At 47.0% G+C, this 27,377-nt stretch overlaps 2 protein-coding genes across 2 annotated transcripts in view; both read right to left on the bottom strand.

Moving 5' to 3' along the window:
- Positions 1-299: 299 nt before the first annotated feature.
- Positions 300-16,085, bottom strand: SVOPL (SVOP-like; the record flags this gene model as incomplete). The annotated part of the gene is made up of 14 exons (XM_010194459.1): positions 16,007-16,085; positions 14,858-14,949; positions 13,815-13,913; positions 13,426-13,497; positions 13,200-13,324; positions 11,653-11,716; positions 10,065-10,190; positions 9,128-9,256; positions 7,510-7,583; positions 4,942-5,144; positions 3,668-3,779; positions 2,575-2,656; positions 973-1,062; positions 300-413 (listed from the first exon to the last, which is right to left on the bottom strand). Coding segments are annotated over exons 1-14 (1,461 nt in total), but the record flags the coding sequence as incomplete, so codon positions are not given.
- Positions 16,086-22,295: 6,210 nt separating this feature from the next.
- The window catches only part of ATP6V0A4 (ATPase, H+ transporting, lysosomal V0 subunit a4), a 25,412-nt gene continuing 20,330 nt past the window's right edge, over positions 22,296-27,377 (bottom strand). The window contains exons 17-20 of the mRNA XM_010194438.1: positions 27,050-27,184; positions 26,007-26,124; positions 23,348-23,519; positions 22,296-22,389 (exon numbers count right to left, since the gene is read on the bottom strand). Of these exons, the coding sequence (XP_010192740.1) occupies positions 22,296-22,389; positions 23,348-23,519; positions 26,007-26,124; positions 27,050-27,184 (519 nt within the window). The remainder of the gene's footprint in view (positions 22,390-23,347; positions 23,520-26,006; positions 26,125-27,049; positions 27,185-27,377) is intronic.

Raw genomic sequence — 27,377 nt, forward strand, 5'->3', positions numbered from 1 at the left:
GTTGGGCCTGGAGACACGAGCAGAAGGGCTTGCACTAGCTGAAGCTAAGACGCTTGCATGAGGTAGCTGGGGCTAGGGCAGACCTTCTGGTTTGTTCTTCTATGAGAAATGAGCTTTAAGCAACTGCAGCGACAGTGCTTTAAGCTGCTGCGACAGCACATTCCTGTGCTTGCCTGTCAGGCCTTATTTTGGCTTATGAACCCTCAAGGGAGTTTGGTTTTGATTCTGGCTGAATCCTAATCTACTAGTTTCTAAACTCCATTTAGATACACAGGAGCTCCTGGAGCCGTAATACCAACCTGCAACGCCCTGCCCTTAGTCTCGATGGGCAGTGTGAACGCAGAGATTGCACACACAATGCACACAGATGCGAAAAGACACAAAGCTCCGATGAAAGAAGCACTCATAAGGACCTGCATGTGAAAGAACACCCTAAAGGTCAGCTCCGCACTGTGGGGGTGCTGGCAGTTAATTAGGAATTAAAGAGCAGGAAAAGGGCCACAAACAAACACCTGAGAGACTTGACAATAGAAAAATAACGTCTTGTGAATTTAAGAGCTTTCAGAAAGTAACAAACTGTAGAATGGTTTGGGTTGGAAGGGACCTTAAAGCTCATCCAGTCCAACCCCCCCTGCCATGGGCAGGGACACCTCCCACCAGAACAGGTTGCTCAAAGCCCTGTCCAACCTGGCCCTGAACTCTTCCAGGGAGGGAGCATCCACAGCTTCCCTGAGCAACTTGTGCCAGTGCCCCACTAAATACTAGCAAGCTAAGCTCTGGGATGAGATTTATGCAGAGCTGCATGTGGCAAAGGCTGCATAAGTGCTCTGTATACACAGCCAGGGAGATGAGGGCTTGATTACATTTCCCTGTCCCCTCTTTTTTTTTTTTTTTTGGTGTGAACTTTAGGGGCATCTCTGTGTATTTGATAGCAATGATTGGTAAAGCGTTTACTGACAATATAGAGCTTACTTGTGAGATAAATGGGGCCACCATAGCTCCAACACGGCACAATGACCCACTTGTTCCCATTCCCAGGGCTCGCATTGTGGTGGGGTAAACCTGAAACAGGCAAGAAAGAAATCTGATTAGTGCAATAACCTTCTATGATGTGTCCTTAATTTTTCCTGTTTTTCTTTTCTTCTTTTTGTTTTATTTTTTCTTCAGAGAGACCCATTACATTATCAAGAGCAGCTAGTAGGATAAGAAATGAAAAGAAAATAAAGGCTCCTTTGGGTCTCATTTGTGCCATTACAAATCTGCCCTTTTTAGCCCCAAGTAAAGTTTTAGGGCAAGTCAATCAAAGCTGGATGTGGTTCCCTTGCTGTTTGCTCCCTGCCTGACCCCCCTGCTCTTTTCTCCCAGCTGTGCTAGGCAGCTCACTTCAAAGTCAGAGGATAGGCTGACTGATAAAGGAAGAGTTCAATTTATATTGCCAGCCCCTGTATCTGGAAAGCACGGAGCAAGGACCTCGTCTGCTGTCTTCAAAACTGCCTATTCATTTGTATCAACAGGGTTTTAGTTTTAGAATGAGGAAAACCAAAAACAGATCCCAGTAAGAAACCTCCAGGCTTGGAAGAATGAGCTTTGTATTTTCTTTTTCACATTTCCCAAACACCCGTGCCAATAAAACACTTAAACATGTGTTTTACTTAGCTTTAGTTAAGTCCTGTTAATAGATTTTTAGCAAGTCTACTCATGTAAGCCTTTGTTTAAATATTTTACTCAGCCAAGCCAATGGGGGTAAGGTAATTCTAGAGGAGTCCAGGCATGTAGCTGGAAAGAGGGATTTCCAAGTTTAGTTTTGATCATTGATTAATTTGGGAGTAGTTTATTATATGGCCATTGCAGCAACGATCTTCACATCAATAGCGTCCAATTCAGGACTATTAAAATGTTGGTATTTTTTTCAAGTGTAGTGCATGCTTAAATAATACAGCGCACTATCAAAAGAAGGGAGCTACTTCTGTTTGCTTTTTATCACTTCACTCAGTCTGCAAGGTACTACATTTAACTCCACAGAATTGTTTAAAAAAAACCACAAAACCAACCCAAACAAAACCCCCCAACAATGCATACTTAACCCACAGAACTCCTGGCTCCAAAGTTGTATGAAAGACAAGCTCTCTGAAGGATTAAAACTATTTGCAGATAAAACGGCCATTTCCTTTAAGTGATTAAAAATCATATATATATATAACCTTGTATACTACATCAGTCTCTTAAGTGCTGGAAAAGGTTTCATTCAGTGATAACCTATTTTCTCACTTTGCAGGGGTTGGAGAGGGAAACACTGTGGGTTTGAAAGATGGTGGTACACAACATTCTCTAATGTAATGTTTTGTAGTCGCTGACCAACAGGTCAACCTCTTCCACCTGCTCTTGTTATTGGCACCTAGTTTTCTCATTCCTTCTCTGATCTTGCATATGACAACAGTGTGGCCAGGAAGCCAGAGATACTTAGTTCAAGTGAAGGTGGTTCTAACTACTCAATAAATATGGCAGCATTGCTAGATATAAGCAAACAGACTTTCATGTCCCAGAGCAGGTTAAAGTACTTTCAGAAGGACCCACCTCTGCTGTGTAAATGTAGATGGTGTTGAAGTTTGCTGAAACCAAGGCATGCAGCATGAAGAGAAACCCAATCGTGCCTGAGCTAGAGAGAAAGCCGTGTGGAGCAAAGCGTTAGTATCACTGAACAGTGGTCAGCCTAATATATTCACTGCACTAAGGCCTTTACCAGCTTAATGTAAGGGAAAGCATAAGGAAAAGTTGATTGCTGACAAGTATAATCTTTCCTTGGTCCGTTGACAAGGCAGGTTTGACAATGGGCTATTGCAGGTTGGCCAATGTTAGAGGCTGAAGGGAATGATCTGAAGAGGACTGCAGTAGCTCTGCTGACGCCTTCAGCTTTACAGTCAAGTCTGACTTTCAGTCTAACCGTTGCAAGGAAACATGATGGCCAGACTTAGGCTCAGTTTTAGGGAAAACTGACACTGACAGTAACAGCAGCACAGAGGCCAGTGCCTTAGCGACCGACTGTAAGCTTCTTGACAGGGGCTGATTTAACTTAATGACCATTTACAGCCTCCCACTCCAGCTCCTAAGTATTTCAACCAGTGGCCCATGAGCAGCCATTAGGCAACTGTCTGGTTTAGAGAAAACTACTATTTGAAGCCATCCTGGTTTTCACAAACTGTTAAACTCTACTAGCATGAGAAGGATCTTTTTTTTCACACTTCCTTGCAAGTCAATCTGATAATTATAGCACTCATGGTAGGCTTTCCCTTGATGCCTTGAGCTCCTCTTGAAGTGCCCAACACTACAAGTTAGAGGACACAGATGTAGCATTGCCAAAGAAGAAAGAAAGGGGGGGTTGAAGGGAATGAAAAATATTACTTATTTCTGCTGGATGTTGCTGACATTATTTTTAATTTTCTAGTCTGTGCTAGAGAGCTGCTTGTATGCTTAGGGGAAGCCATATGGGCTCAGTGAGTTGCTCTGCAAACCCCTACACCACAGCATCTCCTGCTGCAACTTTCCCAGGAAGAGCAGGGAATCAGCCAGAGGGCTTTTCCAGATGTGCAAGAATACAGCAGGTACTGTCTTCTGCCCTCAGCACTGCACACCCCCCCCACAAGAAGACCTGCATGCTAAGTGTGATTACCCTGAGGTGCAGATATTGAGGAGAAGAAAGAATAGCGCTGTACATCCCATGGTGAGACACAGGCTCAAGCGTCTTCCGAGGAAATTGATGCAGAGAATGTTCAAAGGGTTTACTGGAGATAAAAAGGAAAACCATAAAATGTTAGATGACCTAGCTGCAATGATTGCCTCTCTTGATTGACCTTACCTTGTGTGCCTCCAAAATACCCTTCTGCATTCCCAGTGCCTACCAAATGCTCTACAAACTACACAAACCTTGTAGTTCCCTTCCTGTACCCAAACCCCGTAGTTTACCTCCATGCCACTTTTTTTGTCTGTCCCTCCTCTCAGAGGATGGAGCCTGTCCCCTGAAGTTGCTCAGCTGTACTACAGCATGATACCAGCACTTGCCCTGAGCAAGGACAGGCAAGGAGGCACCCACTGGGTGAACACTGTTGGCCCGGGTGGTTTTGCTCCACCTGGCCACAGCCCAGCCAAACATAGGGGCTCAGAGCGTGCCCCTTTGAGTCCTGCCATGAACCCAGAGCCAAGCAGGCACCTGAGTGCACCAGAACTGGTCCCAGCCTGGCTGTACTTGCAGGATCCAATACTTTATAGCTCAGTTGCTGAGATGTGAACCAGGGAAAACGTTCAGCTCCTAGGAGTGTTGCAATGCTAGACCCACACACAGTGCCAAGCTCTTTGAAGGGTGCCATCTGGGTGCCTTTGGGCCATCCTGCCATCCTCCAGTGCTCCCTGCCTTACTGCAGTTTCCCTGGGCACACAGCTGTCCTTTACTGTACGCTCAGCAGTACAGTACCTGCCCCTGAGGCCACCATCTCTTGGAAAGTAGGGCACTCGTGTGGTGCATTCAGTTACATCAATGACTATTTGCAATCCTTGCTTGCTTACGACTTTCCAAAAACTGCACGTCTGGGAATTTTGGGAAGCCAAGCTTGGTTCTAGTAAGTTAGGAGCAATTTCCTCTGGAATTTAACCAAAGCTGTCGGTATGTACTAACTGCAAAGGAGGTCTTTGGCTCTTTTCTTGGAAGGACCCATGCTGAAGCTGAATTATTCATCTGGGGAGCAATGCCCTCCTTGCCCCCTGCCATCAGCTCATGGCCCATGTCCCAGACCTTCATTTGAAGAGCCTATGCCTGGCAACTGCCAGCAACGCTGAGGACGTTTCGACCCCTGACACATCACTAAGTGCGTGCACAGCTAAAAGCTTGGCAGTGAGTATTGGCTGGCTGTAGGAAGGCAATAGCAGGGCAGGGGGAGGAGAAGAGGTTACGTGCGATCTCTCCGACTGTGCTGATGATCATGGTCTGGTAGGTGGTGGGGCCAAACAAGCAGCAGTGGCAGGGGGTGCGGCTCTCGTCGGAGTCATTGCTGGAGTCCTGCATCACTGGTGCGGTGGAGCCACAGACGAGGTCCCGCTTCAGTAACTCAGTGCTGGCCAAGATGACACCGTAATAAGCAAAAGCTATACCAAGCCTGTGGGGGGAAATGCTGCAGTGAGCAGCAGCAGTGATGGGGAAGGTGAGGAAAATTAAATACAGCAGGTTTTGGGCACCCTGGGAGCCCAGCTGAGTGCAACAGCTCTGCCATGCTGTGCAATGAACCCCCTGAGCTCATCAGTGACTTGGGCACCCACCAGGTCACTGGTCACCCACGCATGACACCCCACTACTGCCCATGTCCACGCACCTCTCTTCTTTGAAGGACCTCACTTCAGCTCATAGCTTATCTTTTTGCTTGCCCCTTAGTGCTGTTTCTGGCTCTGCAGCTGGTGACCTGCTGTGGTCATGCTGGGGAGAGCATCCTGCTTTGGCCCTTTACTCACACAGGGCTGTAAGTGGAGGCGTTTCCAAACCACCCCTTCTTCAGGCCTCCAATGCTTGCAGCTCACATGAAGCAACTGTCCAGGTTTTTTTAGTCAATATACTTTCTGCTCAGGGATTTACAAGAGGAGGTTTCATTAACTGGCTGGAGAGGCTCACATTGCACCCTGGCTCGCTGTCAAGAACACAGCATCGGTGATGGCAGCCTCACTGTGTCATTATCAAGTAATTGAGCATACAGCTAATCATAAGCAGGCTGAGAAGTAATTCGCACTTTTTTATTCCACCCCTGGCAGTTTCAGAAATGAGCAGCAGAATCTGGGCTAGGAAACAAGAGGCCTGGGGAGGTGGGGGATGCTTGAGGCATGAAAGGGTGGGAATGTGAACCTGAGAAGAGGTCAGCAACTCCTAGGGGGATGGGGAGAGAAAGGAGGATTAAAAAAACAAAAAGAAAGCTATTTCATAACACTCATACAAGTTCAGGGGAAAAAACCCCATCATTAATAATTCAAGACTTGACTTGGCAACATTTTGGGTCAATGAGTTTCCACGGACACATTATTTATACGTTTCCATTCCAGACAGCAAAGTCAATGAAACATATAATACCCTTGCATACAGCTACCAGGAACATTGAAACGCCTCTCTGCTCAATCTTAATTTTCCCTGACCATGGACACTGGTAATAGTTAATGACTTTCTGTTTGACCCCTATTTCACTGACACGTTGGTTGACCTGTAAAGGTCATTTCACCCCCTCTCTGGACAAACAAGTTTACATCAGGAAGAGCAGCAGAGCTGCAGGCATATGGCAGCCTGAAACATCCTGGAAGTTCAGTCTTTTCCTGCCTGTGTTAACACCAACCGACATGAGGTGTCTGGAGCATGGGCTGAGATCAGGACAAGCCCACCATGATCAATGACCACATACTCTCTCTCCAGCTGCCAAGGGTCTGTGTCTGCCTCCTGAGGCAGAACTGGTGCCTTGTAATCATAGAATGGCAGTGGTTGAAATGGGCCTCTGAAGTTCATTTATTCCAACCCCCTTGCCAGAGCAGGATCATCTGGATAAGATCACTTCCAGGCAGGTTGTGAATGACTCCTCAACCTCTCTGGGCAGCCTGTTCCAGTGCTCTGTCACCCTCACAGTAAAGAAGTTTTTCCTTATGTTGAACCTCCTGTGTACTGGTTTGTGACCATCGCCCCTTGTCCTGTTGCTGGGCACAACAGAGAAGAGTTTGGTCCCATCCTCCTGACACCCGCCCTTTAGATATTTATAAGCATTAATGAGATCCCCCCCCCTCAGTCTCCTCTTCTAACAGACCCAGCTCTCTCAGCCTTTGCTCATATGGGAGATGCTCCACTCCCCTCACCATCTTTGTGGCTCTGTACTGGACTCTTTCAAGCAGTTCCTGTCCTTCTTGAACTGAGGGGCCCAGAATTGAACACAATATTTCAAATGCAGTCTCACCAGGGCAGAGTAGACGGGAAGAAGAACCTCTCTCGACCTACTAACCACCCCTCTTCTGATACACCCCAGGATGCCAATGGCCTTCTTGGCCACAAGGGCACATTGCTGGCTCATGGTCATCCTGCTGTCCAACAGGACCCCCGGGTCCTTTCCCCTGAGCTGCTTTTCAGCAGGTCAACCTCCAACCTGTTCTGATACCTGGGGTTGTTCTTCCCTGGATGCAGTACTCTACGCTTGCCCTTGTTGCATTTCATTAAGTTTCTTCTCCCGCCTCCCCAGCCTTCCAGCCTGTCCAGGTCACGCTGAATGGCAGCACAGCCTTCTGAAGTGTCAGCCACTCCTTTCAACTTTGTATCGTCAGCAAATTTGCTGAGGGTACACTCTGTCCTGTCATCCAGGTCATTCATGAATATATTGAACAGAGCTGGACCCAGCAGTGACCCCTGAGGAGTAATGTCAGAGTCAAGGAAAGACTTCTGCTCCCTGTACATGTTCAGCTGAGAGAGTGAGCTGATGAGCAATAGGGAAAAATAAAGACTTTTTTTACCATATGATCCATATCTGCAAAGTGGTTCTGAGGTATTTGGGGTGGATGAGGTCCTTGAATCTTCCTCTTCTTTCCTGCAAATCATTTAACAGAAATAAGTTGTCTTTTAAACCAGGGCGAGCGTCCTGAGGCAACAGCTGGCATCCCAGGCTCCATTACCCTCAGCCCAGGCTGCTGCTGATGTAGCACAGCACTCCCTCACCCCTTCAGAGGAGAAAGCCCTTCTTCCCAAAGGATGCCCACAGGAGGGCACGCTGCAAAGGCTAGAGAGGAGGAGAAGGGAGTACTAGAGTACCCTGTCTGTGCACCCCTGTCTCAGCCTCCCACAGGACCCCCCTGGTGGTCTTGCCCCAGCATGACCATCACGGTGCCAGAGAGGGACTTTGCTGCTGAGGTGGCCAGCGCTCCCATTGCCCCATGTGTTGGGGAGGGGGGCCCAACGCCTGCTGCTCTGCACGTGGAGCAAGTTTGTGGCCATGTGTATCTTGCTAGGAGGCCTGAAATGCTGATGAACAGAGGCAAGGGGGCACTGGGGGGCCCTGCCCACCCCGCTACTCCCCAAGAGCTGGCAGCTGCCCCAGTGTCCCACCACGGAGGGGGGGGACGAGTCCACAGGCCCAGTTTTGGTTGCCTTTATTTTTCATTTCCCTCATCATTGGTTAAGCCTGAGAGAGTGCACAACTAGTAAAAACTCTTCCCACAGCCAATGTAAGTCCATTACATAAATTCAATTAAACTACAGGGAAGCTTTAATCCTGATTAATTCCAATACAATAGCACCATCTTGCATGAATTGCTAAGGACAATGCTTGGTGCCTGCGGGATTGAATAAGCAGCAAAGAAGGCCAGGAAAAGGACTTAAAAGAGCTGGATAATAGTTTTGAGGCCCTGGTCGAAGTGGCCACCCAAATAAGTCCTCCCACGCGGCAGTCAGCAGGGCCCAGACTGGGGGTAAAAGGGAGCAGTCAGGGGATGAGCCTGACCCCGAGCTGTTCACCACCCACATGTGCTTTTGGGCATTTTGGTTCAGAGGTGATCAGCTCCTGAGCTGCTTGGCCTCTTAAAGGTGGAGACAGCGGTAGTTCTGAAATGGCCTCTCCAGCTTTGACCCCTTCTGCTGGTCCATGGCTCCACCTGGGGTGCTGGGACCCAGCGCACAAACCCAGCCAGAGGCTGGGAGAAGCCTCTGGGACCTGCAGGTTGACCTCACAGCCTGACCAGCCACAGCCCTGAGAGGGACCCCAAGGGAGGGTCCCAGGGCTAATGGCAGCAGGGGGGATGGATGGGCAATAAGGAAGAATGAGTTTTTCTGGGATCCCTTTTTGTGCTAAAAGAAGCTAATCCTTTCTCTGCAAGGTATTTATCTGGGTGGATAAAAACGAAGAAAGTGGAAAAAAAGCAGAAGCCATGATTCCATTTTGAGGATCAAGATTACTCTCTCCAAAAAAAATGACATCTTCATCATCACATTCAATAGTCATTTGGCAAGATACAAAGCACGGAGGGGGAGAGAGGCAGGGAGAGACATGCTTGGCAGTCCTGCTCCCTCCCCGAACCCCAGATGCTGGCAGCCCTGTCCAGGACGGAGGGGCCAGGCAGCACCATGGGCTCAGCTTACCTTGGCAGGCTCCTTCAGTACCCCCTCGGGCATCACCGCCCTGTTTATCTTGGCTATCCTCTGCAGTGTGGCCACAGCAGCCTTCACATTTCCTGTGGAGATGTTGTACCGTGCTGACTCTGGGATGAACTGAAAGCAGAGCGGTGTCAGAAAGCTTTTCTGCCCCTCTCCATCCATGCAACCCTACCCACAGCTTTCCGTTGTGTCCAGGAGCCCAGCCTGGATAGCAGAGGGTGCTGCCTGGTGTGGAACAGCCTTTTGCCTGTCCTCCTCCCCAGCCATGCCCTGGGTCACCTCTACATGTTCCAGCTCCCCATACCACTTGCTGGGGAGCTGACCTGACCCAGAAAATCCATTTCTTGATCTGGTCCCCAGGGCTCTGTCACTGAGCTGCAGCCACCACTTGCAAGGGGGGGGGGGGGGGAAGACAAAGACACAGGTTTAACAAAAAAAACCCTTAGTTAAGTGAAATCTAAAATGGGATGAAGCATGTTACTTACTCAAGTGAAAGTTACTTGCTCAAGTGAAAATCTTGGAAAAATCAAGAAGACCATTAAAAAAAAGGAAGATATTGATAAAATTTAGGAACAAACTCACTTCTCATTAGCATTTGTAATGTTCACCCATACCAGCTGCTCTCCACAGAATAAAATACCTTTTTCTTAAATTATGGCTCTATTAATTTATAAATAATTACATGTGTATCACTGAAAAGAAATTAAAGATTCCTTTTTTAAAGGTATGTATGTTGATGGCGTCTTTTTTTTCCTGGTCTTAAAAACTTTTGCTACTCATTTTGACCCATCTGTGGTGGTGAGAGGAAGACACAAGGACAGACCCAGGCTTGTGCAGGGTGGAAGGTGGTGCCTCTTGGTGCCTGGGGAGACAGCAGGTCAGTGGTGGTGTGGTAGGGAGTAGGAAGAGGGCCTTTTCCTACCTTGAACACCAGAATGAGAAGGATGCCGGGGATGGAGGCAATTCTGATCAGCCACCGCCAGCCAATGGTTGGGTTCACCACTGATGCCAGGCCAATGATTAACAAGGATCCTGCCACCCAAAACACCTTTCCAAGAGAAAGGAGGAGGGTTAAAACACAAACACATGGAAAGACTTCTTCTCTTCTTGTCTGGTCTCACAGATAGGTAGGGATCTGTGCTGGAAAGCTCTGCGGTTCAAACCAAGCCATCCCACGGCTGACTGAGAAACTGAGCTTGGGCTGGAGGAAAGAGAGAAAGGAAGACAAGGGTCTGGGGAGGGATGGCGGAAGATAGTCTTAATTAACTCCAGATGAAAACATACAACTTGCTGTGGCTACCATTGTACTTAAAGCCGCTTATTCTGTCCTTTCAGTCTCCCCTGCTGATGTTCATGCCCTTGAATTTTCCTCTTGTCTGGATCTCTGTGGGGAAGCAGCAGATTTACAAGCACCAAAGGCAAAAACAGGCCAGATTTCCACTGCTGGATGTTGGTGGGTCTCCAGTAGACTCAATGCCAAGATGTACCAATGGAGAATCTGGTCTCCCAATCTACAAGTATGTTCCTCCCCAAAGTTCACTTGTTGCTATTAGGAGATGCGTCCCTTTCCAGGGGACCACCCAAAGGAGCTCAGCCAACACAAAGCACATACAAATACATAAAAGCCACAGCAAGGTCATGAGTAATCTGTGGGCAGAAATAACAGATTTCTGGAGAGAAATACAAGATTGTTCTTTTTTATAAACCTTTGTCTTTCTGATGACACTTTGGTAATGAAGCCCTGGGATCAAACAGGCAGTAATGAAAAGCAAATTATCCCTGCCACCAAGACCGTAAACAAACACTTTTGGTTCAACAGTCAGATGAATTTTTGTGCTCAATGAGGCCTCCACAGATCATTTGCACATGCAGAAAGTGCCCACTACAGAAATCTGGACTAACAACCCCAGTCATGCTTGCTGTGGTCTTCATCCAACACGTGGTCACAACCCTCTCAGCACATCACAGTCTGAATCTGGGACTATCTATGCTATCCCTATCCTGTGCAAAGCCCCGTGCAGTCCCTGAGCAGGGGAGGCAGAGGCGCAGATTAAGACCTCACCTGGGAATCACCTCATTAACCACTTGTTATCACTAGGGGTCCAAAGAGAGGTGGGGACAAGCCCCGGCTTGCCCCAGTGATGCTGCTAGCCCCAATTTCTGCCAAACACCCCATCAGCACTGGCCCTGTTAGAGCAGGCAGCACAGTTATCGATAGGGCAACAGAGAGACTGCGTGTCAACCTTCGCTCAAAATCCACATGCAATGTTTGGAGCATCCAATTATTTGAGAAGATACTGCCTCTCTTCTGCAGGTAGCTGCCTGTGTACTTCTTTAATAATGCAGACACCACAGTCTGCATAGGAGGAGGCAGCAGGCACTCACGTGGACCCAGAAAAATGAGAATCCTTTGAGAGAAAGGCTGAAGTGCTGGAGACCTGGCCGCCAAGCAGCAGTGGGACAAATCTGGGACTCGAGGCTAGAAGAAACAGTAACATGCTTACTCTTACCTGAGTTAAGGGCAACATGTATCCTCGGTATTTCGTGGGCAAAAATTCTGTCTTTATGATAAGCCTAGGGGAAAAGGGAAAAAAAATGTAGAAGTACAGCAACAGAGAGAATTTCTATACTAATCAAGTAGCCGTTCAACTCAGTCAGTGCTAGACATTGCTGCTTGTAGACAGAGTACCCATCCCTCTTCCACCACTGAGCACCCAGAGACAGGGCATCCCTGCTCAATACACTTTTCACTCAAGCAGGTACCAAATTACACACAAGGATGGTGCACAGCATGAACCCTCCCAGGCCATGGCTGTAGGATGCAGTAAACACTGCAGCCTGTGCACCAGGAAGCCTTCAGGCAGGTCCTGTGGCGTGACTGAGGTGCCAGCAGAGCTGCAGAGCAAGTTTGCAGAAGCAGACAATTTTTTGTGAATCTTTTTTTTTTTCATAAAATAAAGAAAACAGTCCATTCCTCTTTTTATCAAATGCTTGGATAGCCCATGGGGGATGACCTGGCGCTGGCACCCCTCAGGCTTACCCCTCAGGCTCACAGGTGTGAGTTGTGCTTTCTTGGCTGGAAAGAGAGAGGGATGGGGAGAGACCTCCATTGGCTCCTCCTATCTGAGCTATTGAAGTGTCTTATAAATTGTGCAATTTCCCCTGCTCATTAGCAGTATCTGTGGCCAGAGACTGGGGTTCCTCCTGCAAGGGAGGCAGGCCTGGGAGCTCAGAGATGCACAACCCAGGTGCACAGTGGCACATTCTCCCAGAAGCACCTATCTCCCTCCAATTCTTCACTTTGACAAAGGGCTCTTGGGTCAATGTGACTGACTTTAGGCTTTCCTGTGGGGGCAGCAGCCAAGCTTCAAGGAACCATAGAAGATGCTGAAACGTTGCATTTGTTCCCCTGAGAGAGTTGAAAGAAATAATTTATTTTTCCAGGCTCCTAGGGAAGTGGTGGTTAATATTGTGAGTTTCTCCTCTTTGTCTCTACATTCCCCTTTCCAACCAAACAGGGCAAAAAGTTTTGTTTAAGTGGGGACGTTTTTCACCAGTTCATGAAGAATTTGCTACTTAATCAGAATTGTTGTGACTTTTTTATGAGAAAGCAGCCTTTTCTCATCTTTTACCTGTCTAATTGTTTTATAATATATGTTTTTAATAATCCCTCTGTCACTGGCTTAACATAAAACAGCTGCCCTCTCTATTCCAGGGCTTGGGAATCCTTGGGAACCACAATTAAGGTTGATCGACTGGAATTCAGTGAAATTACAGAACGGCATTTTGTTTTAAGGCAATGTGGGAATTTGCCTCTTTCCCCTCTTTCCAATTCCAGCCCCTATGGAGGCCCCTTCCTCGCCATCTCCTTCAGATCATTGCTCAGCCATGGCTTAATCAGGCTCAATGCAAGGGAAACTGGGCCAGGGTCAGCCAAAATATGCTGAAGGCCTTTCCTTGCTGTAAAGCCTCTCAGGTCCATGGGTGCCTCTGCTAACCTCCCTGTGAAGGTTGGCTTGCTGCTGCCCATGCCACAGGGCAAGAAGCACGGCCTTACCCTTGTGCGTGGCCTGCCACGCCACCGCCTGCCATGGCCCGCAGGAACACGAACCAGATGTAGGATGGGGCAAACGAGGTCAGCAGGGAGAAGTAGGCTTCCCAGAGGAATGAGAGCAGCAGAATCTGCAAAGGGGGCAGAATCAGGGTCGTCAAACCATAGGCTCAGCCAGGTGCATGGCTCCTGTGGGGCTTAGAAGGAAGTGCAGTCCCCAGTGTTCACTCACCTTCCAGCGGCCATATCTGTCAGCCAGGAGCCCGAGCACTATGCTGAAGACCATGTAGCCAAAAAACACCATCTAAAGGGAATTGAAACACAACTGTGAAGAGCCCACTCCCAAAAGCACCAGGTGGCTCTGCTCTTTGAACTGTGAGTGAGTTTAATACTTTCCAAGCAGCAGGATGAACTGCAGTGCCCAGCTCTGGGCACAGACATGTACTTACACCAGCTCACTTTCTGGCTTTTCCATAGTTGTGGTACCGTTCTTGTCCCTGAGAGGAGGTCCTAGGAATTTATTTGGTCCACTGGGAAACGTACTTCACAAAGCCTATGATAATGCCCTGAACAATGACCACATGGTGGATGACCTCCATGGAGGAAACACAGGTCACTCACCGTTGTCACTAAAGCCACCTGCCAGTCTTGAAGCTGCCACTCACATCGGATGAGAGGGGACACAACAGCTATTAGCATGATCTCCATGGCCTCAGCCACCTTCGAGAATGAGTGTGCATGTTAGCAAGAAAGGAAGCCACAAAGAGCCCACAGGACAACATCCCTCAGTCCCACCAAACCTGCAGCCATGGCAGTCCCACCATGTCAAAACAAGAGGTTGGGAATAAGGAGAGGAGAAGAAAGATGCATCTAGAAAGCAGCTATCTAGACACAACGTGTGTCTCGGAAGGCTGGAAAACCTCATCCTTTGCAGAGGAGACTCTTACCCAGCTGTGCTACTGGAAGGTCTTCAACTACCTCTAGAAACCAAGCTTCTCGGTTAGGTACCCAGCTGTGAATTTGGGCATCTAACACAAAGATGACCTCTTAAAACTGTTTTTGATTAAAAACTTCATTTCTCCATTGGCTGTTTGCCCCAGCAGCTGACTTCAGTTAAGAAATAAGCGTCTTGTTTACCCAAAGCTATATGCTTTTACACCTCAGCTGCAGTCATCCTTGTGGATCTGTCCTCATCACATCTTTGATCCAGCCTGGCATCAGGCTTTTGCCTCAGCTCCCAAACCCAGTTCCCAAACCATTAACCCAAGACTCTGGCAGTTAGAAAATTTTTCAGGTAGCCAAGGGTGAGTGGAGGGCAGCCCTCCCATGCCAGATTGCATGGGTTTTGGTGCCCTGGGGATGGTATGAAGATTCAGGAGACTAAATCTAACCCTCAGGCTCTATTGAAAACATGCCCCATCAGTGCACCAGGGTAGGGGCCAGGCCAGGATGCTCTGGGCCAACCTGCTCAGCTTTGCCCTGAAATAGGTCAGATATCAATTTTAGCCAATATTGATTTAGGCAGAAATCCTGCTTCAGAAGGTAAATATGAAAAAAATGGGCTGCAATATATTCCTGTGATGTTTATGGTTGTTGTTGCACAGTAATAGAGAAAATGAGCAGAGTATTTTTTCAGGGCAGTGCAGATGGCTGCAGACACCTACCCCAGTGCTGCCCATGATCAGGAAAAGCACAATGTGGAACCTCCCAAACCCAATGGTTTCCACAGCTTCTTCCACTGTAAATGTCTTCTGCCCTGAACACCAAAGGGAAAGAAAGACAGAGACAAAAAATATGTCAGCACTCAAATTGTACCTCCTTTTTATGAAATGTCACTGTTTTTCATGCTACTGTGGAAGTACACCAGGAACCACTCCAAGTTGTGTGTCCACTGACCAGACCCTGGGCAGGCTGGTGACCAGGCACATCAGGCATTGCTGAAACAGCAGCCAGCAAGACAAGGGCAGGCTGGGAGTGGAAGAAGGACACCCTTGTACTGAGTTACCTCAGCTGCTTCAGAAATCTGTGATTGGGACTGCATCTGGGCAATCGTCTGCTCCCTTCCCCTGCCCAAAATGTCATGAAGCTCAGTCCCTCTGCACCCCTGGGCTATGGGCCCGCTCCCAGCACAGGTGGTGTGAGCTGGGGGCTGCCCCAGGTCCCAGCCCTGCAAGGTGAGCATGGCCAGGGACTCTCAGCTCAGTTTTGTCTTGTAAGTCTTTATTCCTGACTTTTTCCCCCATTTCAGGAGCAAACAAAGCATCTCAAGATCAGGGCTGGGAAGGCTTTATAAACAGACCTGGCAGAAGGCTTTCAGCATATGCATACTTTTAAGCTCTTATTTAGGTAAAGTCATAGCTGCATTAAGCATTCTGTCAGGCCATTTATCTCCCGACTAAGTAATCTTAAACCCATCAGCATTACCTCTGAAACAGAACAGAACTTACTGCAGAATTTCAGGAGAAAAATTCTTCTTTTTTGCAGATGCAGAAATTTTCTACATTTTCTTTCACTTTAAAATGCTTTTGAAATAGAATACATTTTTCTTTTCAAAAATAAATTATCCAAAATGAAAGCATTCTTGAATTACAAGTATAATAAAATGTTTACACAAAGCAGAGGCCTGAGAAAAACCAAACCAGCCAGCTCTTCCCACTGTCGTCGGTAGCAGCCACCAATCTGGTAACTGTGATGGGCTACATGTGGCTCCATGTACAGAGGTTTTAGGTTGCTGAAGTGCCAGGACTCAGGACTCTCCCTCTCCCCTGGCTAAATAAGGACCCAAGTTTCTAGTCCTGCCAAAACAAACCCACCTTTTGGGGGTTCTTGTCTCTCCATGTGGATTTCCTCCAAGCCAATAGCATTTTCTGCCTCTTTCGGTGCAGTGGCCATCTCAGCTCCTGCTGGGGTCCACCGTCACTGCCAGAGAAGGCTGTGTTTTAACCATCAAACCTCTGGAGAGTTACAAAGCCATTTGAGCAGTAAGTCAGCAAAGCAGCATCCTGCACTAGAGCAGAAACAATCAGATATGCCCAAACATGAGTTTGTTTCAGGCAGCTATTGGGACATGGCCCTTCCCTGAGTGGTTTATTTTTTGTGAAAAATACACAGAAACCTCACAAGGCATGTTACTTGAACTGACAGAGATCAGCCATGGACTTGCACTGGCTGTTTTTATGGAAAGTCCAGGTACTTTCCTTAGGGAAGACTGGAGACCCACTAACAAGAGAACATGTGATGACTACCCCAGCCCAAAGGTGAGTGAAATGCAGAGGCAGCCAAAAGATGCTGCTTCTCCAAGAGCTAAGACATGTATGACTGGCAGCAGGTTGCCTCTGCTGGAGGCAGAAATTGCCATATCTTGGATTTCTGGGTCACGTGAGAAGTAGAGGTGCTGCACTCTCTGAGTGCTCAGCAGTATGAGAGCATGCACTGACACAGAGCCAGCTGGTAGGAGCAGCCGTGGCAAGGAGCAGGGTGGCCCAGGCTGCTCCCCTAACCCTGTCTGCCCTGGGACAGCATGGCTAGCAAGCAGCAAGCACCAAACTCTTTCTCATCCCCATGCATCTTGCCAGCATAGCACTTTCCACTGCAAATCCGATCCTCTGCCTCACACCTCCCGCTGCGCTAATTCCCATCCTCTCAGGTCAGACTTCCTCCACTGGTATTTCTGGTTTCCAGCATGAGATCCCTTGGCCTAATCACAGCCTCTTATCCTGGTCAGAAAAGCTCATCTTAATCCCATGGCAGGGATTAAGCACACCACTTGCTTTAAACCACAAGCTTTCCTGCTGGGTGCATGCTCAGACACTGGGGTAGAGGGGCTCAACCCATCTTGAATTTGAGGACACCTTTTCCTTTGATGAGCTCCCTCCAGGGTTGCCAGACTTGACTCAGCCACTTGGCAATGATTCAGGAAGACTGCAGCAGAGTGAGAGCTTGAAGGGATTAATGACTGAGACCACCTAATGAAAGGTACAAAATCCCAGCTGAGATAGAGGGCAGCATGTACACAGAAAGCACAGAGTTACAGTGGTCCCAGGCTGTACCTTAAAGCGTTATACTGAGGTACAGTTATAACAAGGTTGTTAAGGACTAATGGCAGATTAGCTGGTCGGGTCACATACCCAGACCCTGCTGTTACAGGTCATTACAGTCCAGCATCCAAGAGGATGTGTAGGATATTGCTTACAACTGTCTCCCAGCAGTGTCCTCGGAGGCAGCAATTGCTGCCAGCAGCACATGGTGCCACCAGCTGACCATGTTACAGACTCTTTCCAAGCGGAGCCAATTCAACAGCAACCAAACAAGATGCCTGGAAGAGCCAACTCTATGCACTATGTCGGTGCATCAAGAAGGGCTTTGCAGTAACAAAATTTGGGTGCATTGCTGCCTCTGACAGCCCACAGTAGCCAAGACTCCCCCAGAGGTGTCAGGATGGTGGATAGCACTTATGGGAGACCCACACTGCTCTTAAATAGGAGCAGGAGAGCAGGTGAGGTACCTGCTCTAGCATCTCAAATAACTCAGAAATCTGTGCAGGCACCTGCATCCCCCTTTCTCCAGGGAACTGGGGCAGCTGAGCAAAATGCACTCATCTGTAAGCAGACAAGAAGCCACTGTGCAGATAAAGTCCAGGCACTATATGCTCTGCTCTAGCATTTATGCTTAAAAGATAGAGATTTAGATGCAGCACTTCAGTAAATCTTCTAATGGTTCCTACCAAACCCAGGGTTTGCTTGTCCCAAATATTTGCAGCCCTGTTTGCCCTGATGGAGCAGCTAATGTCTATCACGCCTCTGCAGGGAGTCACAAGTTTCCCACTATTTGTAAATCCCACTGGAAATACTAAATACCAATTTAATGAGCCAGAAGAACAGCAGTGACAAAGCTGCTGCTGACAGGGAAATCAGCCATCCTCCATCTGAAAGGAGCAACCAAGAGTGCAATGAAACTGCTGCTGAGACCCATCAGCAGGATGCCATGGTCCCAAACTGGAGGGGTTGCAAGATGGTGAAGGGCATGTGATATGCAGTGCTGCTCACGAGGCCAGCTGGGAATTTTATCAGTAAAGTCAGAGAGCCTCTGAACATGACATACAAATGATCAGATACACCCACTATTAAGCCAAGGCTTAATTAGATTGTTTGTTTGTTTGTTTGTTTTTGAGCAAAGCTTTCTTACCTCTGCGATGTCTCAGGCACGGAGGAGCAGACCTTCCCTCTTTTCTGGCTGTTTCTTTCCCTTCTGTTATTTTCCTTTTACAGCGTTGGCAGTGTTGTGGGTTTGGGATCCAGCTCCCAGGGGTCAGGTTTCCTCTTTGCTGGGCACAGGCGGGTCCCTCTCCACCCACCTCCGCCCCTGAGAAGTAGGCGCTGCAGGCAGGGTGCCCTGGTGCTGACCTGTGCTGGTCCTGGGGGACCTACAGGTCCTCCATAGGAGCTGCACACCACAGGGACGACTCCAGGGAGATGGAGGCAGCACACTGGGGAGAAATCTCTATCACTACATCAGCAAAATTTTAGCTGACAGGTTTTGGGGGCAGGTCTTGCAGCACCAGTGCCCATGGAAGGGGCCTTTGCTAACCCCTGCAAACCCTCTTGACTAGGAGTGTATATGTCAACCTTTACTGCTCAGGTGTGTTGGTGTTGACTTTAGTTTCTCCCAGCGAAGACGCTGTGGTGTTTTCTGTCTCTCTGTTCCATGATAGTTCCCAAAATCCTTCTCTTTTGAAATACGTACACTGAGCTGGCAGCAGTGCTGCAATAGTGTTATCAAAGCATGTAACTCCCATACTGAATCTCATGCTTCCAAGCATCAGGAAGACATTTGCTACGAGCCAACATATGCTATTTCACAGCCTTATTTTCCTCTTAATAATATCTAATATTCAGCTACAGCCATTATTGGCATCTGCTGAACTAGATGCATGTTCCAGGCTGCCAGATCCATACCATTATTTTTTCATTGCAAAAACCCAGACAGCATGCGTGCAATCACAGGCAGAGACAGAAGTCTTGGCATTCCAGCTTCCCAGCACAGAAGGGAAAAAATGACCAAAATACCAGTGAAATTCTCAGCAAGAAAGATGTGCTTTCAGGCCCAGGTGCTTGTGATTGAAGAAAGGGTTGCTATGCCTGTTACTTTTTTTTTGTTTTAATCATCTCATGATATTTCAGTTATTTGCCACTGAAATGTAAAGATTGGTCAGAGTGAAACATGTACGGAAATGTCTGCATGTGTGAAAGCTCCAGGAGAAACAAGAGAGTAAGGGCGAGGAGGAAGGTCTCCATGCCAACCAAAGACAAGACAGAGAGCCATCTCATAGGTAAACACAGGAAAGTGCTGTTCACTGCAGGAGCCCAAGAATGAGCTCCAAGAAACTGTTGACTCCTTAGGTTTTTGAAAGCTCAGTCCAGAAACCAGTTGTTCATCATCAGTCCAGATGACCCAAGAGACTGGATGAGAACTCAATACCTGGCTTTCCTTATCCTTCATGTCACCAAAGTTGTCCTGGTGGGAGGGCCTGGCCACACAAAGCAACGTATCTCATGAGAAGGAATAAAGGATCCAGCAGAGAATGAGTGACTCAAACCAGTTTGATTGACTTTGTTATACCTTTCCCTTCCTACACGGTCATTCACTGAACTTTTTTATATTAATTTCCTACAAAATGGTATAACTCATGTCACCAGCTCTCAGAAACAAACACCTTCATAGCAATGGGATGAGCTTTGGACCCAGAAGCACCCATTCCTCCCTAGGAACTGATCCTAAGTCTGCCCCAGGGGGGCACGCTGAGGTCCTGATGTGGAAAGAGTTCCCAGTCAGGGAATTTCAACTGACACCTCCTCCAGCAATGGGTGACGTCTAGTTAAAGACACCAGGGTGTTGTACCTGGGTCTATGAGTCTGTGCTGGATCTCCCTGCATCTGGTGGCCACGCTAACAGCACTAGCTAGAAAACATGGTCCCATTCAGCTCAGCAGCTGTGCAGAGGAAGAGGCAGTCACTGCTCTGATCCAAAATCCTCTCATCTTCTGCAGGAAAGCCTTTTAAAAACAAGGCACTCTGGAACATTTCTGGGTTTTTAAAAAAATAAGTCTTAAAAACAACCCAGATGAAAGCCAGGGCTCTCCTCAAAGTGCGTAAGAACAACCCTGCCTATCAGCAGTGTTTCATCTGAATGCTCCCTGATTATAAGTGGGTTTGGTCCTCATGTGGAGTGGGGAAGTGCTGTCCCCGTATCACAAATGCACAAGTGAGCCACAGGCTCTGCTGTGTTGTTCAGTTACACGCAGATGTTTGAATTGCTGTTGGGTACAGTAAACAACAGACCATCTTGTCACCTGCAGTATTCACAGGATAACTTGTTTTTCTTGCTTCAAATGTAAACCTCAGGCAAAAAGCAACACACCAGGAAGCTCTAAAAGGAATGGATATTACGTTTTAGGTAATCACCTTCTCAGTTACATTGCAATCACATGGGAAGGGTGCAATAAAGATAAAACATGTGCTTGTGCAAAATAATCCACCCACTGTTTCATAAAGCAAATTGTTTTCTCTGCGTTTGGTAATGCATCAAACTAGTTTGGCCTTTCTTGCTTCAAGACAGCTTTTCTCCTGAACAGGAATAAACAAAATAGGCTGAAAGGAAGAAACAAAGGTGATGTGCATACACCGAGCAATTGTGCCACCAGCTGTATTCATGTCCATGGGGTTTTTGTCTGTACCGTACGTTACTTATGCCCACAAAACTGGTGGCACAAGGCTGTGCATGGGTCATGCCCGCAATCCTGTTCCCAGCTCTTCTCAGCTCCAGCTGCTGCTTCAAACCCAGGCTGTTGTTAAAAGTGAAAAAGTCTCATGACTCTGTTGGTAACTGCTGCCCAATGCCAATGGCTTCTTTAGGCCTCAAGGGAAAAGGGGAACAACTGCTGTGTCTGGGACTGTATTTTCTCCCTGGTCACTGCAGCAGGAAGGTGGCTCTCAAGCAGACTGCAGACTCATGGCCTGTGATGACTATTCCACTGTGTGTCCTGCTGGGAAGGCTCTCAGGGGGGTTTCTCTGGTGGAGCTGAATCCCTGGGGTGTAAGTTTTGAAAATAGGGCTTTTTTTGTCACACCCCACAGAAGGAAGCACTGCCACCACCAAATCCGTCAATGTGCTGTGTTGAGATTTTACATCCCTCATGGTAGCCTGTTGTGATTAGCACTGCTCAATTTGAAAGATTCGTAATTCATGGATATTTAGGAAAGATCACAGTACATCAATATTTCAAATTAATCTCAACTGTTTTGAAACCTCTCGTCTTTCTGTTCATTAGGTATTAGCATTTCTACACAGCCTGCTTTAACAACCCACCTTGAAAAATACAGCACAGAGAGAGTCATCTTAAGTCTCCAGTGAGAAACAAGTCAATAGGGAGAAATAAATTTGCTGCCAATGTGGAAACTGGCACGCTCTTTTGTTTATACAGCTCAAAACTAACACTTTTGTTAAGTGATGACGTGTGCAAACATCTATAATCCAGGATTGTCAAGCCCTGGAGCAAATCAGATAAAAAGGGGGTTGTTGTAGTAAAGCATGTAGAAAATTGCAAGCGTGCAATATGATCTGTCTTTGAGCTGGTTTGCATTGTGCGCTAAATGAAGGGCTGCAGTCTTATAAGGGACTTAATCATTGTCATATGATCAACCACAGCTTGAAACGACAGCCAAAACATATTTTCCTTGGAAAGAAAGACAAGGCAGCAAATGGAGAAAAACATATGTGAGTTGATTATTATTCATTATTAGTTTAATTCAAAAAGGCGCATCTCCTCATTTCAACCAATCAGTAAGCAGCTGACCTGATCAAGGGCTGAGGACCAGATATTTGGCAAAGACATCAATGGAGACACCCAGCCTAGGGTCCAAGCCAGCTCGGCTTATGTAGTGACAGTTCTCAGCTCATACAGCAGTATCTGTGAACACAGGCGGGACATTTTCATCTACAGCTGCTCTTCCCACTCAGTTACATCCCATATTACCCAACTCCATGGGTGACCAACCACAAGAAAGCAGAGCCTGGTCTGAGGAGCGAAGCAGCAATGCACTGGCTTCACTCTTCTGCAGCGCTATCGATGATGTGCTTGAAGGAGAAGGGAGAAAATTTGTACCCAGCTCCCACGTAGAACTTGTTCTGGAACTCCACCCTGGGGAGGAGCAGAGAGGGACATCAGTGCTGCGCACGGGCAGGACTTACCGCCAACTGAGAGGCTGAAACGTGGCACCCATGGGAAGAGGTGAGTAGCCAGTGGCCTCTAAGCCAGCAATGTGGGCTCCTTCTAGAGCCAGCAGAGAGACATGGGCAGTCCAGGAAGTGACCCAGCAGACATCAGCTCTGACTTTCCATCAGTCAGCCCTCATGTAAATGTCCCACATGAGGCCAGTTGGCAGGTTAGCGGGTGAATATTATGAGGTGAAAAAGGCCACAGCATGGGTGTTCAGGGAGGACGCCAAGTTATGGTGGGGGTGAGAGGCAATTTTGTTACCTTGGTCTTGCTTTACGTATTAGCCTGATGGTGCATCTGCACTGCTGTCCTTCCCTGAACGGATGTCTAGTTAAGGCAGACACAAGCTAAACTGATTGAAACTGATTTGCCACAAAGCCAAAACAGCCTGGAGCTCAACTCAGGCTAACAGCACAAGTGCTGACCCAGGTTTACTGCAGGTTTTGCAGCCCTGGCTGAACTCTGGCTGCAGTAGGTAGTCCCCAGCTGGCTCATTAGTTGATAACCCTGTCTGGGATACACACCCAGGAGTATGGCTGTGCCTTCCGGTCTTATCATGCAGGTCAAGGTGGCCTTGGTGGCTCTGCATGTTTACCAGGGCAGAGCTGCAGGGTGCCATTTGCCACACATGCCCACAGACCCCACAGGCTCAGGAGGACAGACAGGTTGCTCCAGAAAGCAGCTCAGAGACGGAGCAGGGAGCTTTGGCTTCTCTTTGGAGGAGTCTCCCTCACTTTACTTGCCAAGGGGGACTGATGTCCTAATGCATAGGTACTAGCGCAGAATGTCTTAACACCACATGGTGTGGCTACTTGTTTCCATAGCCTTATCCCTCCCAAAGAGTGCTCTGGGAAAAGCTCCAAAAGCCCACACCACCTACCAGTGCAGACGCAGGGCATGCAGAAAGGCTGAGAGCCCCTCCATGACAAGCAGTATGGCTACAGTCAGCACTGCAAATGCTGCAAAGATGATGAAGATAACGATGAGGCCTGCCCAGCCGCTGTTGTTCAACCCATTGTGCATCACCATGGTCCAAAGGACCTCTGACAGTTCTGCAATAGGAAATAAAGGGAAAACAGCGTTAAGCAACAGCTCTGGAAAGACACAGCAAGCAGTCCGGCAGTTTACACATTTTTCCCATTTAGATGAGTTGGCCTAGGATAAAATGAACATGACAGTAATCATGTACATGACAGTAAAATGCACATGATAGTAATCATGTATGACAACCCTGCCTCTCCATGATGGCTGAGGAAGAAAAGTGGATGCAGATTGTTTTCCACTGCTCTTCTTCACTGTGTTAGAAGCTGATGGTGCTGTTTTGGCTTGGCTTTGCATCACAAGTCCATGCAAGCATACTACTAAGACTGCTGTTACCCTGGCACAATACACTCATCAGCTCAATTTGCACTTCTTTAACATGGCAGATAGGCAGCATGCAGGGCCTTCTAGGACTGCCTCCTGATAGATTGCAGTCAACCTGATCGATTAACACAGTCAATACATATGTAGATTAGGTTACAAGCTGTACCTATTGATGCTAGCTAAGACCCATAGGAGATACATAATTCTCTTTTGTTCGGCAAACCACTTCTCCTAGGGTGTCATGGAGAAGCTGTGGTGGGAAAAAAAAAAGAGAACTGGTTGGTCCCACCCAAGGCAGTCTGCAGTAGTGGTTAGGTTGCTTGCATGCTCCTGCACAGGTTTATACCAACATTCACAGCATTGGTGTATTTGACGTGTCCCGTCAGCTGAGGAACACATTCCTAACTTAACTATCCCAGTCATACAGGATAGATTCAGGACCAAGCAACTGTCTTCCTGTGACAAAAAAAGCAAAGGCTTAGCCCAGCTCTTCTCTAGCCAGATGCTCCAGCCAACAGTTCAGCCTTCCATTTTCCCAGTCATTGGTCCTTGAGCCATAGTCAGATTCAATGACCCATTCCTTTAGGTGACAACAGATGCAAGGGATCACTTGGAACTGTTGCCCTCGTGAAAAATACTCCTGTCAATGCTAGTTTGTAAGGCTGCAAAGGAATACGGTAGTTTTCCAGACAGAATTCTAACATAACACATAGGACTGTCCCCAGCTAAGCGTTTCATTTTATTTTATTTTATTTTTATTTTATTTTATCTTAATACCTGTCCTTCATGTAAAGCTAATGTGTATTAGCTTCCACTCGACTCCTGCTAAGCTCATTTCCATGCCAAGAAGTACAGCTCACCCCTGTCAATCCATGGTGTGCCCCCCCTTTTTTGTTTTCCTTTTTTGTGTGCCCAATTCTTTAGGGTAAGCGCAACTCCTAGCTAGAGGCTGTACAACAATATTAATAAAAAACATTTCCAAAAAAATAGAGTTGTTGAAAATTTGAAGTTCCAGCCTGAGGCAATTTCTTGTATTTGAGCATTTGTTTTTATCTTAAATCAAGACAAAAGACATTGAAATGTTGTACATTTCTCATGGAATGTGAGGTTCCACTGAATGTTGCTCAGAAAATTCCCAGTGAAAATTACAAATTCCAGGAGATCTTGAACAAAAACTTTTCTTTCCAATTTGCTGAACCAAACCAAAATAACTGTTTCAAGTAATTTTGACATTTATCTGCATACCCTAAGGCTATAGCAATTGCCTCTTGGGAAATCAAGCTATGGTTCTGAAAAAGGGATTAAAGAAATCTTGGAAAGCATTGTATTACTTATCACTTACTAAATGCGCTGCTAATTGAAGTCTTGAGTTGCTGATAAGAACCAGAGAGTGGTCTCAAGAACTGGCTAAACCCGACCCCCTGGATTGAGCAAGAACCAGAGAACAACTGAGTCTGCGCACAAGCAAGGGTTACTAGCGGTCACGGAAAAAGGTTCTCCACCACAACCACCAGAAGGTACTGCGCAAGCGCGGTTAGGAGGAGTTTATGGAAATGACTTCCTGGAACTAATCTTAATACGAAGCAGGGATAGGTCATGCATATGTATAGGCGTATTGGGAAATCTTATGTATATGTAACATTTTACCGCATATAACCTCGGCAAGCAGCGGCACTCAGTGCACAAGGTTTTAAGAAAGATCTACCTTGCTGCCCACCGGTGAATAAACATACCTACTTTACAATCTTACGGATTGTGGGGTCTGCTTTGTATCCGCACATCAGTTCCCATACTGCCTTTACCTCTATGGACTGGATTACCCATTTGGACTGCACCTCCAACCATGCCACACACCATGAGGATTAGTCCAGAGGAGTGGCTACAGAGCAGCATGGGAAAAGGGCCCCAGAGCAGCATGGGAAAAGGGCCCCAGCCAGTAAATGCAGTCGGGAGCTGCCTGATATATAGCTGTCAGTGGTCACCACTGAAAACTGAGATGGCCACCACGAAATGCTTGGATTGATCAGACCTGAAGCAAAGCATTTTGAGACACAACATCCACAAGGATAACTTTGATTTCATGGAGAAATTCAGAGCAATGATCAAGCACGGACAGAAGCAGCAATCGGCATGGAGTTGCTGGTGAGGTTACTAACAGCTAGTCAATCACTCACGTGCGTGGGCTAAGCTCAGCGCCCAGAGCCGCAAGTAGGATGCTGTGTTGGAGATGCAGCCAAGGCAGTATTCAATGGTATGGATAGCTTGGTGGACAAATATGTCTCCAAAATTGAACTGAAACAACATAAGACCAAACACATTTTATTTGTTCTTAGTTCAGGGCTTCCTGGTTAACAGAGCAACACTCCATCTAAGGCTCTTCATACTCCTCCCTTTGATATGTCCTGAGCAACATATAGATAGTTGCCAGATAAAAAGACTGCTTTGAAAATTGTTAGTTCTCTATAATCTTCCCATACATTCTCCCTAGAGAAATACAATTCCAGTGAAAAACAAATGTTCAGGAACCAGCTCATATTTCAGTCTCACAATTTCAAATCTGCAATAAGATAGCAGTCCAGTTGCTACCAATCTTTATGATTCCCAGTAGAGACAGAAATTCTTATATAAACCAGGATTTTTTAGACTATCTGCCTCCTGGCACATGCATTTTGGGAGATATAATGGAATAAGTGTATCTTCTAAGACTGTGAAGTTCCCTGTGACAGGGAACAGTCAGCCATATCCACACTCAATATTGTTGGTACTCCCAACTGGTACAAACAACTTTTGTCACTTTTTAGACTGTGCCACTGCACACTGCAGAAACCTTTGACAATATCTGCCAAAGGAAGTATTTTCTTCCTAGCCAACACTGCAGCCTGCCAACTTTTCAATGCTTCTTTCCAGTTTAAAGCAAGGAAAACTCACTGACTCTTGGGGAAGGCTTGACCTTCTCTAGGTCCAATGTGGAAGTGAAAAAAGCTCCCCCGGGGAAATAAAAGCTTGAGGTTTCCAAGAAAACTAAAGAAAAAATTTAGAGGAATTCTTTCTATGAAAATTCAAAGCTTACTCTTCTTGGAAACATAAACTATTGCAACAGAGTGTCTTGGTATCTTGTTAAAAATAAGGACTGTCAACTCTGCAAAAGCCTTATGCTTGACTCTGAGTCTTTTACTATTATGCTTATCTGAATAATATTCTGCCCACATTTTCTTACCTCTTCATCGTCATCCTCATGTCCTCCATGGCCACCACTGTGGCCTCCCTGGGAAGCTTTCTTGGAGTTATTGGTCTCTAGGACATCTGCATCATTTTCACCTCCAGGGTTTCCCGAGATGGTTTGAGACTGAATCTTTCAGAAACAAAATGTAGTATGTCTTTTTTGTGTCTTGCTACAAGTTGATAACAAAATGAAGCAGGCCATGGCACAGAACTCCATCAATAACCTCATGATGGGTAACATATCAAGGGCTATATCATGAACTTGAGGACCATTTCAACAATAGTTAGACATCACAGACCACAGAAACTGAGTACTCCTGCTG

The sequence above is a fragment of the Mesitornis unicolor genome, unplaced genomic scaffold (genome assembly GCF_000695765.1).
Source record: "Mesitornis unicolor isolate BGI_N332 unplaced genomic scaffold, ASM69576v1 scaffold31050, whole genome shotgun sequence".
NCBI classification, from domain to species: domain Eukaryota; kingdom Metazoa; phylum Chordata; class Aves; order Mesitornithiformes; family Mesitornithidae; genus Mesitornis; species Mesitornis unicolor.